This window comes from Bos taurus, chromosome 4, assembly GCF_002263795.3.
Source record: "Bos taurus isolate L1 Dominette 01449 registration number 42190680 breed Hereford chromosome 4, ARS-UCD2.0, whole genome shotgun sequence".
Classification (NCBI taxonomy): Eukaryota; Metazoa; Chordata; class Mammalia; order Artiodactyla; family Bovidae; genus Bos; species Bos taurus.
Genome location: NC_037331.1, coordinates 30,607,604 through 30,622,773, shown reverse-complemented (window position 1 = coordinate 30,622,773; position 15,170 = coordinate 30,607,604). Strand labels below are relative to the sequence as shown.

The 15,170-nt window shown below is 38.4% G+C and overlaps 1 protein-coding gene across 1 annotated transcript in view; it reads right to left on the bottom strand.

The window, feature by feature from the left end:
* Positions 1–15,170, bottom strand: part of DNAH11 (dynein axonemal heavy chain 11) — a 369,205-nt gene that overhangs the window by 70,896 nt on the left and 283,139 nt on the right. Inside the window, 1 exon segment of the mRNA XM_059885820.1 lies at positions 14,381–14,503. Within this exon segment, the coding sequence (XP_059741803.1) occupies positions 14,381–14,503 (123 nt within the window).

The following is a 15,170-nucleotide window of genomic DNA, read 5'->3' as shown; positions in this document are numbered from 1 at the left end:
CTGGGTCAGTCTTTTGTGGGGTCATTGCTCCTTTCTTCTGGGTCCTGGTACGCACAAGGCTCTGTTTTTGCCCGCCACGAGTTTGTTTCCCTGTCCTGTGTAAGTTCTGGCGGCTCTATGGTGGGGTAATGGTGACCTGCTCTAAGAGGGCTTTTGCCACCCCCAGGTCTGCTGCACCCAGAGCCCCTGCTCCTGCGGCAGTCCACTGCTGACTCCTACCTCCTCAGGAGACGCTCAGACACAGTTCTGGCTCAGTCTCTGTGGGGCCTCTGGGTCCTGGTGTGCACAAGGTTTCTTTGAGCCTTCTGAGCTTTTCTGGTGGGTATGGGGTTTGGTTCTAAATGTGATTTTTCCCCTCCTACAATCTTGCTGGGGCTTCTCCAACATGGACTTACTGTATAGCATATGGAACTCTGCTCAAATGTTATGTGGCAGCCTGGATGGGAGAGGAATTTGGGGGAAAACGGATACATGTATATGATTGGCTAGGTCCTTTTGCAGTCTATCACAAACTATCACAACATTGTTAATCAGCTATACTTCAATATAATATAAAAAGGTTTTTTTTTTTTTTTTAATCCAGTACTCAGGAGTATCAAAATTCTCTCAAAGATTACTCACAACCTAGCCAAACATTATCATGGGGATGAAAAGATTTAATTTCTTCAAGTCATGGAAGGTCATTACTGTTGTGGAGGATGGATATGCAATTACATTTAAAATACTTGAAAATAATTTCTTGGCTAATGTTCACAGCATTTCTGTGATAGACTTTGGGGAATATTTCTCCCAATTCCCACATTTACCTGAGAGCCAGAATCTGTATGAGTTGAGAAAGGCAGTGTCATCTCAAAATAGCCAAGATGAGAGTCTGAAGTCTGAGACTACAATGTGAATTTCTTATTCCTGAGAAATATGTCTAGAAACTAAGGAAATGTCTTTTACTTCTGTTGGCACTGGTCTCAAGATTTAGGGTACCTACTGTTAAAAATGCCATCAGTCTTGGATCATAAAAACTTACATGAATTTCTCTAGTGATCAGATATTCTCAGTACATGAACAAACATCACCAGTATTTTTTTTTTATTGCCATGTAAAACCAAACATGAAAAAGTAGCAATATTCAATTTAGAACAAGGACTTGCTTCTGAGGCAGATCCAAGTCTTTACTAGGAATGGCTGCAGTAAAACACTGTTGTTTTTTTTATTATTGCAAAACCATTTTCACAATGCTGGCAAGAAATTTCTAAAGACACTGTGTTATTATACTGAAGGTTGTTCCTCTAGGATGGATGATTCAGAGAACTAATACACTCTCTAAACAGGAGGAAGTTCATTCTCCAGGCCTTAGTGAAGCTGATTTATCAAAGTAAAGAGATAGCAGGTGGGTTTTGAGATAAGTAAATAAAATAGTTCCACGAGCTGGGGGAAAAAAAACACACACTCAGGAGAAGCAGAAAACCTTCTCAATGGACATCTAAAAGCCTTACTGCATGTCCTGCTGTTTCAAATGAAAAGCTTCTAGATTAGACTTGTGAGCTCCAATAGCCCTGGCTGCGCGCACAGCCGAAGGTCAGGTGCAGTGAGGGCAGCGGAAAGGGGTTACTTAGCAACCTCGGCAGGAAGGCTGGAGCGAGGTGGTCAAACCTGGCTCCTGAAGAAAGGATTGGGCTAAAAGCTGCACAGCTGGCCAGATGTTTAAGAAAAAGAAGGAAAGGAAGTCCTGAATAGAAATGAGTTAATTGTCTCATTGCTTCACGCAGTTAATGTAACCAACATGTCCTTCTAAGATAAATGCAAACTTCAACTAGAATAAAAAAAAAAGAAAATTAAAGTCTCAAGAATCCAGATACCACTGAATACAAAATATAGCTAAAAAGAGCATAGTAGGTTATTTCCCCTTTGAGATACACACACACACACACACACACACACGTGTTCCATATGTATATAAAGTATACATGTTATATATATTTATACACATTTCAATATGTCCTTATTTAAACATTATAATGTGGCATGAAAAATGAAGAAATTCTAGTTCCATTCATATTTGTTCTTTATTTTACAAAACTGCTTTTTTGAAGAAAAGAATCTAAAGGTCCTTAATCTGTGGCCCTGTTTGGTATCTACGTTCATATACAGTCAAACAATGTCAGCAAGATAACTTCTTCTCAGATGCACTATCTGTAGGTCCTGAATGTGTATGTGTGTATGTGTGTGTGTGTGTGTGTGTGTGTGTGTGTGAGTTGTTCAGTCATGTCCAACTCTGTGACTCCATGGACTGTAACCCATCAGGCTTCTCTGTCCATGGAATTCTCCTGAATATTATACTTAAAAAACAAACCTTGATTGAACTCAGGAATAGAAAGGTTGCTGGAGGTCCTTCGGCAATTAAACTTTATTAACTAGAAACTGAGAGAGACTAGAACGCTGAGTTCTACTGTATGCTGCTGCTGCTGCTGCTGCTAAATCGCTTCAGTCATGTCTGACTCTGTGTGACCCCATAGACGGCAGCCCACCAGGCTCCTCTGTCCGTGGAATTTTCCAGGCAAGAGTACTGGAGTGGGGTGCCATTGCCTTCTCCGTCTACTGTATGAGGGCATGAATTACTGGAAAATAGAAATATTCTTACCCACAGGGAACATAATTAGAGAACTTTGTAACTCCAGAGCTTACTAAAAAACTGTATGTTTCTAGCTCAATAGAGCACATTCTACTATAGTGTGGGGTTTAATTTAACATGGTTCTATTTTAAATTTCACTCAAGAGTTCATTCAAATGCATCTATACTCAACTAGAGAACAATAGTATGGCACCAACTCCAAGAGCAGCAACATAATAACAGTTAAACTGGAACTTGCTAACTAAAATATTTTTTATTGATTTTAGCACAACTTTCAGGAAACTTATTATAAAACAAATACTATTTGTAAAATACTGTCTTTCATTTTATTATGTCTATACAAATAGAAATTTCTATTATAGAGCCAATATTTCTATTAGTTTTAAGTTTCTTTCTAGGGAATGCTACTTGAAGACTATTACTAAAAGAATAATGATATGAAATTAAATATAGAATAAAGTATAAACTCTTTAAAAAACATTTATATGCTCAGAAGCAGGTTGAAATACATTTTGCAGTAAGGCTTCTCTAGCTGAGATTAAAGTTCAAAAATCACTTCAATAATATTTGTGGAGAGTCAAAAGATTAAAGAGATATAATTTTATGAAAATGCTTCACAGATCAGCAACTTCTCTAATATGTAAGCCAGTAAATTTGCTTTGGAAAAAGTACGTGTTGATAAATCTCCCCAGATATGTTTTCTGTCGATTGATACCATACAATATATTTTACTTAAAATTAGGATTGCCTGGAGTTTGCTGGATTTAATTATTTGTAATTACCAAGCCGTTGTCAGCCTGTGGCCATTTTATGATAGTGCTATCTGCTATGTGGGTCAGGTTCAACTGTATATCTTCTCAAACACAGATTTAATGTGCTATTGATGAAACCATTACTAGAGCCAAATGAAAGTCTGGGCTGATTGATTGGTCCACAGGGAGTTGTCACACAAGAAAGGAGTAATTAGTATTCATTACTTCATACTGCACAACATTCCAATTATTAATGAACTTCAACTTTTGGACTATGCTGTATCTATCACAAGTATCTTTTCAGACATCCATTATTACGAAGAATAGACTAATGATTGTTTTTTTAAAAAGGGTCCCAAAGCAAACAGAACTAAAATAAACAAAAACACTGTAAGTAGTCAAAAATGTTGAGGAATGTGGCTTTCTCTCAGGAATATGAAAGGCTATTCCACCTGCATTTGAAGAAGATGAAGCAGTAAAGCCATTTTGGGCGACTACACCAACTTCGCAATCCCTGGGGGTTGTCTCTTCTTTTGCTTGCTTTCAGTGCTATTTCCTCTTTACAATACAAAGGGAAACATATTTGTACCCAACAGGTACTTGGAAAGAGAAACAGAAATTGTTCGTAACATTGTATAGGAGGCGGTGACCAAAATTATCTCAAAGAAAAAGAAATGCAAGAAGGCAACGTGGTTGTCTGAGAAGGCTTTACAAATAGCTGAGGAAAGAGGAGAAAGGCAAGGCAGGCAGGGAAAGATACACCTAACTGAATGCAGAGAGCCAGAGAATAGCAAGGAGAGATAAAAAGGCCTTTTTAAATGAACAATGGAAAAAGTAGAGGAAAACAATAGAATGGGAAATACTAGAAATCTCCTTTAAAAAATTAGAGATGTCAAGGGAACATTTCATGCAAATATGGACACTATAAAGGACAGAAATGGTATGGACCTAACAGAAGCAGAAGAGATTAAGAAGAGATGACAAGAATTCACAGAACTATACAAAAAAGATCTTAATGACCCAGATAAGCACGATGGTGTGATCACTCACCTAGAGGAAGACATCCTTGAACTGGAAGTCAAACAGGTCTTAAGAAGCATCACTATGAACAAAGCTAGTGGAGGTGATGGAATTCCAGTTGAGCTACTTCAAATTCTAAAAGATGCTGCTGTTAAAGTGTTCCACTCAATATGCCAGCAAATTTTAAAAACTCAGCATTGGCCACAGGACTGGAAAAGGACAGTTTTCATTCCAATCCCAAAGAAGGCCAATACCAAAGAATGTTCAAACTACCAGACAATTGCACTCATTTTGCATGCTAGTAAGGGCAGGAGGAGAAGGGGATGACAGAGGGTGAGATGGCTGGATAGCATCACCGACTTGATGGACATGAGTCTGAGTGAACTCCGGGAGTTGGTGATGGACAGGGAGGCCTGGCGTGCTTCGATTCATGGGGTCACAAAGAGTCGGACATGACTGAGCTACTGAACTGAACTGAACTGAAGATTATGCTCAAAATCCTTCAAGCTAAGTTTCAGCAGTATGTGAATTGAGAAGTCCCAGATGTACAACCTGGGTTTAGAAAAGGCAGAGGAACCAGAGATCAAACTGCCTACATTCATTGGACCACAGAGAAAGCAAGGGAATTCAAGAAAAATAACCACTTCTTCTTCACCAACTACTTTAAAGCTTTTGACTCTGTGGATCACAACAAACTATGGAAAATTCTTAAAGAAGTGGGAATACCATACCACCTTATCTGCCTCCTGAGAAACCTGTAAGCAGGCCAAGATTCTAACCAGGTCAGTTAGAATCTTACATGGACCATCAACAACCTCAAGTATGTGGATGATACCACACTAACGGCAGAAAGTGAAGAGGAACTAAAGAGCCTCTTGATGATGGTGAAAGAGGAGAGTGAGAAAGCTGGCTTATAACTCAACATTCAAAAAACTAAGATCATGGCATCTGGTCCTATCCATTTACAGCAAATAGAGCAAAAAGAAGCAGTGACAAACTTTATTTTCTTGGGCTCCAAAATCACCGCCGATAATGACTGCAGCCATGAAATTAAAAGATGCTTGCTCCTTGGAAGGAAAGCTATGACAAACCTAGACAGTGTACTAAATAGCAGAAACATCACTTTGGTCAACAAAGGTCTTAGAATTAAAGCTATGGTTTTTCCAGTAGTCGTGTATGGATGTGAGAGTTGGATCATAAACAAGGCTGAACGCTGAAGAACTGATGCTTTTGAATTGTGGTACTAGAGAAGACTCCTGAGAGTCCCTTGGACTGCAAGCAAATCAAACCAGTCAATCCTAAAGGAAATCAACCCTGAATATTCATTGGAAGGACTTATGCTGAAACTCAAGCTTTAATACTTTGGCCACCTGATTGAAAAGCTGACTCACTGAAAAAGGTCCTGATGCTGGGAAGGATTGAAGGCAGAAGGAGAAAAGCACAGCAGAGGATGACATGTTTAAATAGTTATCACCAACTCAATGGACACGAATTTGAGCAAATTCTGGGAAACAGCGATGGACAGGGGAGCCTGGCGTGCTGCAATCCACGGGGTTGCAAAGAGTCAGACGTGACTTTGCGACTGAACAACATTTTTACCATTCAAAAAAAAAGAGTTGTTGGTTGGAACAGTTCCTCAAAGGAAGAGGCTAATAGTATTAAATATACAAATCTTTTGTGTTACTAAAAAAACAGCAGAATGAAAGTTTCTAAGTCAGTGCTCTGGAAGGCTTCACAACCATTAAATATCATCAGTGAGTATGTAAATGTGTATGACTTTGGAAAACAATTCACATTTTCTTTTAAAGCATACTGTGTACACTCTCTACAACCCAACTCTTCTACCCCAGAATATAAACTCTAAAGAACCCCTTGCTGTGTGAACCTTTACATGTGTATCTGAGTATTCAGTACACTAATATTAATAGCAGCATGTCTTGTAATAGCAAAAAACTGGAAAATCACCTAAGTGTCCTTCAGTAAAAATATTCAATAAAGTGAGAAAGAGTCACACCATTGAATATTATAGCAACAAAAATGAGATTAGAGTTAAATGAAAAAAAAATTAGAGGTAAAAGTAAGAGATAAGCACAGAAGTATAATATTGAGTAAAAAAATTCAAGTCCCTCTAAACTCTATATGTATGCTATGATGGATTTTTATAAACTCCCAAATCAAGGATAATATATTGTTTTGGAAGATATATATATATATATATATAATAGAACTATTTTAAATAAAGCAATAAAACGATGATGAAATTTAAAATACTGACCATCTTTGGAGAGGAGACAGGATGGGAAAGGATTCGTGAAGGTGGATTGAAGAATACTGACCATCTTAATGTTCATAATTTGAATGATAGATACCCATCTAAGTTATTATTATTATGATTCATAACTTTTATATACTAAGTATTTTATATGCATTATTAAATAATAAAATTTAAATAACCAAAACCCTCTACTGCTCTTAGGAGGCAACTTAAAACATCAAAAGATATGACTACTCCTCCCCTCCCCACTCCTCCTTTTTGCTGATATGCTTTGTGGTTCCACCCATGGTTCATCCACACTTTCCATGTCTGAAAAACAAGGTCTGACTTCTGGAGGTCTGGCTGAGCATCTGGTCCATGCTCCCAATCACCCACATACTATACCTATCACTCATTAAAGATTCAAGGGAAATCATATATACTGAAAATCTGTATGTGCTATGCTTTTATTTTCCTCATTAGGTAAGAAAATAGAAACAGAAAAACAAGATAACCAACTTAACCCGAACAACAAACTAGAGTGCAGCAGCCTAAGACGCGGCCCAGGATCCATCTTACTCCTTGTGCCCTGATGCTAGTTTCAACAACAGCACACTGGGGCACAAGCCAGCCCCACCTCATAGCCCTAAAAGTCTCTCTTGAAAATGCACACACAGCAGCCAAGACAGTGGGTTGAGCACTGAATGTACTTTCTTTCCCTTGCCAAATCGTGTGGAAAAAATGGAAAGATACAAGTTTAGAGAAGCAACATTTCTTTAAGGGTGGGAGGGATAAATAAGGAGGTTGGGATTAACAATAGAATAGGAAAAACTAGAGACCTCTTCAAGAAAATTAGAGATACCAAGGGAATATGTCATGCAAAGACGGGCACAATAAAGGGCAGAAATGGTATGGACCTAACTGAAGCAGAAGATATTAAGAAGAGGTGGCAAGAATACACAGAAGAACTGTACAAAAAAGATCTTCATGACCAAGATAATCACGATGGTGTGATCACTCACCTAGAACCAGACATCCTGGAATACAAAGTGAAGTGGGCCTTAGGAAGCATCACTACGAACAAAGCTAGTGGAGGTGATGGAATTCCAGTTGAGCTATTTCAAATCCTAAAAGATGATGCTGTGAAAGTCCTGTACTCAATATGCCAGCAAATTAGGAAAACTCAGCAGTGGCCACAGGACTGGAAAAGGTCAGTTTCATTCCAATTCCAAAGAAAGGCAATGCCAAAGAATGTTCAAACTACTGCACGATTGCACTCATCTCACATGCTAGTAAACTAATGCTCAAAATTCTCCAAGCCAGGCTTAACAATACATTAACCATAAACCTCCAGATGTTCTAGCTGGTTTTAGAAAAGGCAGAGGAACCAGAGATCAAATTGCCAACATCCATTGGATTATTGAAAAAGGAAGAGAGTTCCAGAAAAACATCTATTTCTGCTTTACTGACTATGCCAAAGCCTTTGACTGTGTGGATCACAACACCCTGTGGAAAATTCTGAAAGAGATGGGAATACCAGACCACCTGACCTGCCTCTTGAGAAACCTGTATACAGGTCAGGAAGCAACAGTTAGAACTGGACATGGAACAACAGACTGGTTCCAAATAGTAAAAGGAGTATGTCAAAGCTGTAAATTGTTATCCTGCTTATTTAACTTATATGCAGAGTACATCATGAGAAAATGCTGGGCTGGATGAAGAACAAGCTGGAATAAAAATGGCCGGGAGAAATAATAACCCCAGATATGCAGATGCCGCCACCCTTATGGCAGAAAGTGAAGAAGAACTAAAGAGCCTCTTGATGAAAGTGAAAGTGGAGAGGGAAAAAGCTGGCTTAAAGCTCAACATTCAGAAAACTACGATCATGGCATCCGGTCCCATCATTTCATGGCAAATAGATGGGGAACAGTCAAAACAGAGGCAGACGTTATTTTCTGTGCTCCAAAATCAGTGCAGATGGTGACTGCAGCCATGAAATTAAAAGACGCTTACTCCTTGGAAGGAAAGTTATGACCAACCTAGACAGCATATTAAAAAGCAGAGACCCATGCCAACAAAGGCCCATCTAGTCCAGTAGTTATGTATAGATGTGAGAGTTGGACTATAAAAAAAGCTGAGTGCCGAAGAATTGATGCTTTTGAGCTGTGGTGTTGGAGAAGACTTGAGAGTTCCTTGGACTGCAAGGAGATCCAACCAGTCCATCCTAACGGAAATCAATCCTGAGTGTTCATTGGAAGGATTGATGTTGAAGCTGAAACTCCAATACTTTGGCCACCTCATGCAAAGAGCTGACTCATTTGAAAAGACCCTGATTCTGGGAAAGATTGAAGATGGGAGAAGAAGGGGATGACAGAGGATGAGATGGTTGGATGGCATAACCAACTCAATGGACGTGAGTTTGGGTAAACTTCGGGAGTTGGTGATGGACAGGGAGGCCCGGTATGCTGCAGTCTATGGGTCACAAAGAGTCGGACACGACTGAGCAACTGATCTGAACTGAACTTCCACCTCTACTGTCGCTGGCTTAGTTTAGGCTCATACTATGTCTCAACTGGACTACTGCAATTGTTTGCTAATTGGATGGACCCTGGCTCTTGGTCCACGTGCCTTTAATCAATACTCCATACTGCCAACGTGCCCTTTCAAAAACCATAAATCTGATTGCATTATTCTTAGCATGCTAAGAGTCTTCACTAGCTTTCCCACTGACTTCTGCTCATGATTCTCAAGTGAACATACAGAAACTCCAGATGTGTTACTCCACGAAGACAAGGTCCCTTGGTTACAAACCATGGATACTGTCAACTAGCATTATGGACAGGAATGTGCCCCTTCAATGTGCTTGGGGGAAAAGCATTGTAACAAAGGAAAAGGCCAACCTGTGGGTCATCTGTGGGTACCCAAGGACACTCACATTCTGGGGCCTGACAATCCAGTCCCACCTTTCTCAGTTCATACACCTTTTCCCCCAAAATGGGGCTCTCCACATATTTGAATCTTAATCGCAGTTCCCCGAAGCTGCTGGGCTGATTAGTATGTTTTAGTACTTGGTATGAGTCTTCTCATTCCAGAATTCTCTTCTCCCATTTGTCTGACAAATGCCCACTGACCTTTTAAGATTCACACTAAATGTAAATGTAACACAAAGTCTTTCCAAGTCTAAACCACGGAGCAGATGACTCTCTATCGTGTATACTTCCATCATCATACCCATGGCATGTATGACTTGTGCTGTGTATAGGTCTGACTTCCCCCTCAGGAAATGCAGCTTCCTTAAGGGCAGGGTCTGTACCTTGGGTTCTGAATCACTGACCACCAGTACAGGGCCTGCCTCTGGCAGTTCTCAGAGAAGCCTTATTCAGTGACTGACACAATTTGCAAGGACTCAGATTCTCTGAATAACAAAACTCTAAAAACATCTAAAGAAAACTCAAGGTACACAAAATTACCTTCATAAAAGCAGTTGTTGCCACTCTTATGAAAGAGTTTAGGAGTTAGAAGTGTTACAGTAACAACTGCATGCAATAAACTCCATTTATTATATTCTTACAGATCATTTAAAATTTTCTTCAACTTTTAAAAACAGCTACAATGACATGATCAATTCTATAAAGCCTAATCAGTTCAGATCAGTCACTCAGTCTTTTCCGACTCTTGGCGACCTCGTGGACTGCAGCACACCAGGCCTCCCTGTCTATCGCCAACTCTGGAAGTTTACTCAAACTCATGTCCATTGAGTCGGTGATGCCATCCAACCACCTCATCCTCTGTCGTCCCCTTCTCCTCCCTCCTTCAATCTTTCCCAGCATCAGGGTCTTTTCAAATGAGTCAACTCTTCACATCAGGTGGCCAAAGTATTGGTTTCAGCTTCAGCATCAGCTTCCAATGAACACTCAGGACTGATCTCCTTTAGGATGGACTGGTTGGATCTCCTTGCAGCCCAAGGGATTCTCAAGAGTCTTTTCCAACACTACAGTTCAAAAGCATCAATTCTTCGGCACTTTGGTTTCTTTATAGCCCCAACTCTCACATCCATACGTGACTACTGGAAAAACCATAGCCTTAACTAGACAGACCCTTTTTGGCAAAGTAATGTTTCTGCTTTTTAATATGCAGTCTAGGTTGGTCATAACTTTTCTTAGCACATATTCAGGAAAGATTATTAATTTGGAATAAATTGCCCTGGTGTGATATTTTGTGATAAAGAATTTGATGCTCTATATAAAACAACTTGTTTCTGAAATACAAATAAAAAAATACTCTGGGATTCTTTTACTTAACTATATCCATACTTAGAAAAAAATCAGGACTCAAATTTATCAGTCTTTGGATGTTTTAGATTATCAATATATACACACATATATAGGAACTTTCCTGGTGGGTCAGTGGCTAAGACTCATGCTTCCAATGCAGGAGGCCTGAGTTCCATCCCTGGTCAGGGAACTAGGTCCCACATGATACAGCTAAGAGTTCGCATTCTACAACTAAAGGTCTTGAGTGCTGAAACTAAAAGATCCCACGTCTCACCTGCTACAACAAGGTCAGAGTTTCCCAGTCTAGCCGTAACTAGACTGGGTACAGCCAAATACATAAATAAACATTAAAAAAATACATATATATATATAAAGAGAGAAAGACAGAATTTTTTACACCTAAATTGTGTCATCAAAGGTTCAAGTTAAAGCTAAGAGAATATGTATTTCACTGACAAAAATTCTGTGTCTTCATAATAGAGTCAGAACCTTAATAACAAGGATTACACTTTAGTGACATCCAAGATTTTGCACTGTATTTTTAACACATCAGATATGGCCACAATTTTATTTATGTCAGGGCTGCAGTTTGTCAAATGTCTTATTAGACTCTTCTAAATGCATGTATGGGTAAATTTTGGCTTATTAAACAATTATAAGTTGTCACTCACTGTAAATGGATTTAATTGGTGAATTGTATAATAAATACTAATCAGTTAGAGAGAGACTTTTTACAAAATAGAAGTTAGTCACCCTTAAGCAGACCTATTTTCATTTTAAATTGACAGGAATAATCCAGTGATGAAAAGAGAGAAAAGACACCTTTGAGGCAGAAAGTGGGTGCCAAGGAAGAAAAGTATTGGGGAAATTCTGAAATTACACCTCTGTGAAGAAAAACAACAAAAAAGAGAAGGAAATTCAGTGGAATAAGCCGTGGCAATGTTGGTTTCTTGAGGGAAGAGGCACAGAGAGCTTTGGACATGCCACAATCTCCAGTGAGCCCATCCAGGCTCAGTTAGAGACAGAACTACTGGATCTGACCTTTTACACAATTACAGAGTGACATGTTGCCTGCTGGGTAATGGTTCCCTGTTCCTGGAAGGATGTGATGGAGAGATGGCGTTTGGGGCAACAGCAGCACTTGGAACATCATGCAGGTCTCAGCAAGAGTGTGCCGAGTCTACCACTGCTGCTGGTATGGGATGTTCTTAGGGATCCACTAGTGAATTCTTTTTTATCCTAATGGTTTATATATATATATATATATATATATATATATATTTTTTTTTTTTAACATATAGGAAAAAAGAGAACTAGCACAGTAAACACATGATTTTGTACATGCTATGACTTGGGGTGAGGCTGAGTTTTTAAAAAAAAAAAGTGAATTTAAAATAGGTTTTTAAAAATATTAAGTGTACTCAAAATGGATTACAGACCTGAATGTAAGGCCAGACAGTTTAAAACTCTTAGAGGAAAGGAAACTCTCTGGCACAAATTGCAGCAGTATCTTTTTTGACCCATCCTCTGGAGTAATTCAAGTAAAAACAAAAATAAACAAATGGGACCTAATTAAACTTAAAAGTTTCTGCACAGCAAAGGAAACTATAAACAAGACAAAAAGATAACCCTTAGAATGGGAGAAAATATTTGCAAATGAAACAACTGACAAATGATTAATCTCCAAAATAAACAAAAAGCTCATGTAGCTCAAAATAACAAACAAACAATGTATATACCTGTGGAGGATTCATGTTGATATATGGCAAAACCAATACAATATTGTAAAGTTAAAAAATGAAATAAAATTAAAAAACAAACAAACAAAAAAACACAAACCCAATCAAAAAATGGACAGAATACTTAAATAGACATCTCTCTAAGGAAAACATATAGATGGCCAACAAATACATGAAAAGATACCCAACATCACCAATTATTAGACAAATGCAAATCAAAACTACAATAAGGTATCTCCTCACACAGGTCAGAATGGCCATCATAAAAAAAATATATACAAATAATAATGCTAGAGAGGACGTGGAGAAAAGGGAACCCTCTGGTACTGTTGATAGGAATGTAAATTGATATAGCCACTATGGACCACAGTACAGAGGTTCCTTAAAAAACTAAAAACAGAATTATCATATCACTGAGCAATCCCATTATTGGGCATATACCCTGAGAAAAGCATAATTGCAAAGACACATACAATTCAATGTTCATTGCAGCATTATTCACAATGCCAGGACATGGAAGCAATCTAAATGTCCATCAACAGAGGAATGGATAAAGATGCAGAGCTGTGGATGGACCTAGAGACTGGTGTAAAGAATGAGGTAAGTCAGAAAGAGAAAAACAAATATTGTATATTAATGCATATATGTGGAATCTAGAAAAATGGTATAGATGATTTTATTTGCAAAACAGAAATAGAGAAACAGACGTAGAGAACAAACATGGATACCAACGGGGGTGGGGTGAAATGAATTGGGAGACTGGTATTGACATATATGCACTATTGATACTATGTATAAAATAGATAATCGCCTACTGTATACCTCAGGGAACTCTACTCAGTGCTCTGTGGTGACCTAAATGGGAGGAAAATCCAAAAAAGAGGGGATATATGTACACATAAAAGCTAACTCACTTTGCTGTACATTAGAAGCTAATACTAAATTAATAAAAAGTAAAAATATTAAAAAAATAAGGATACAAGTGATATGCACTTGAGGCAAATATATTAAAAATGTTTTCCAAAGTACTGAGGGTAGGAAAACACTAGTATGAAGTAATAAAGGAGCAAATACTCTCCTATTTGTGACAATGCATTATTGGGGTCTATAAATCAGGAATTGGGTAACATGAATCTCAACCTACCAAAAAAATAGCCTGAACATCTGGATCACGTCAAGTTTGCTTTGGTCTTGGAATGTAGGAGCCCTGGAACGGAAACTCAGAACTATCACCGAGAATATTTCAGCAGGACTTCCTTGGTGGTTCAGTGGTAAAGAATTCGCCTGCCAGTGCAGAAGCCATGGGTTCAACCCCTGGTCTAGGAGGATCCGACATGCCGCATAGCAAGTAAGCCTGTGTGCCACAACTATTGAGTCCATGATTGGAGCCCAGGACCTGCAGCTACAGAGCCCACACACCCGAGAGTCCACGCTCCACAAAAACAGAAGGCACCTCAACGAGAAGCCCGCGCACCCCAACTAGAGAGCAGCCCCTGCTCACTGCAATGAGAAAAGCCCACCCAGCAATGAAGACTCAGCACAGCCATAAACAAATAAATACAATTATTACAAAAGAATATTTCAATATATTACATTTCATTAGGAGGCCATGAAATAGAAGCTGATGATCAAACTCATGTGTAGTGCAAAACACACATCAAAAATTATCTTTAAGATTATTTTTAATAATAAAATTATTATTCAATAATACTTACTTTCCCTTTTTAATCGTGTTCCTACCAAGCAATGGATCAAGCACTGGATCTATTGTTTCCTCAAGGTTTTCAATTAAGATGACGTCTCCAAAGGCCAAAGCAGTTTCAATGTCATTCAAAAACCTTAAAATTCAGTCAGAATCAAGAAAAAATGTAAATAAGCATAGGGAAAGTATTCAAAATTATTTATGCTCAATTATATTTAGTTTAATGTAAATATTTTAAATGGGATTTAGAGAAAACTGTTTTATAAAGTAGTATTTTCTTCAACTAAAATACATGGAAATTAAAGATTATATTAAGATCAATTTCAGTTATATGTTCCAAAATGAAATTCAGTAGTGTGAACTAGTAAGACCATGTGTAAATTACTTTTGACGGTAATCACGGTAAAAATAAATAGAACCTACCCAAACACAAATCACTCCAGTATTCGTGCCTGGAGAATCCCATGGATGGAGGAGACTGGCGGGCTATAGCCCATGGGGTCGCAAAGAGTCGGACATGACTGAAGTGACTTAGCATGCACCCAAACATTATAAATTTAAATTATTTCAACAGGTCCTCTTGTGAAAAAAAATTCAAATTAAATGCTTTGTGGTTTTATCAAATTTTCATTTTTTTAAATGGTTAGATTCAGTCATGTAGAGAACTACCATTTGATTTCACTGCCACTCTCCACAAATAGTCTTTTGCCTTCAAGAATGATTTCCTCCCAGTATTCAGATCAGCAAGGAGACCATTTATCTGCACAACTGCAGACATTCCCTATTTCATTTTACATGTCAAA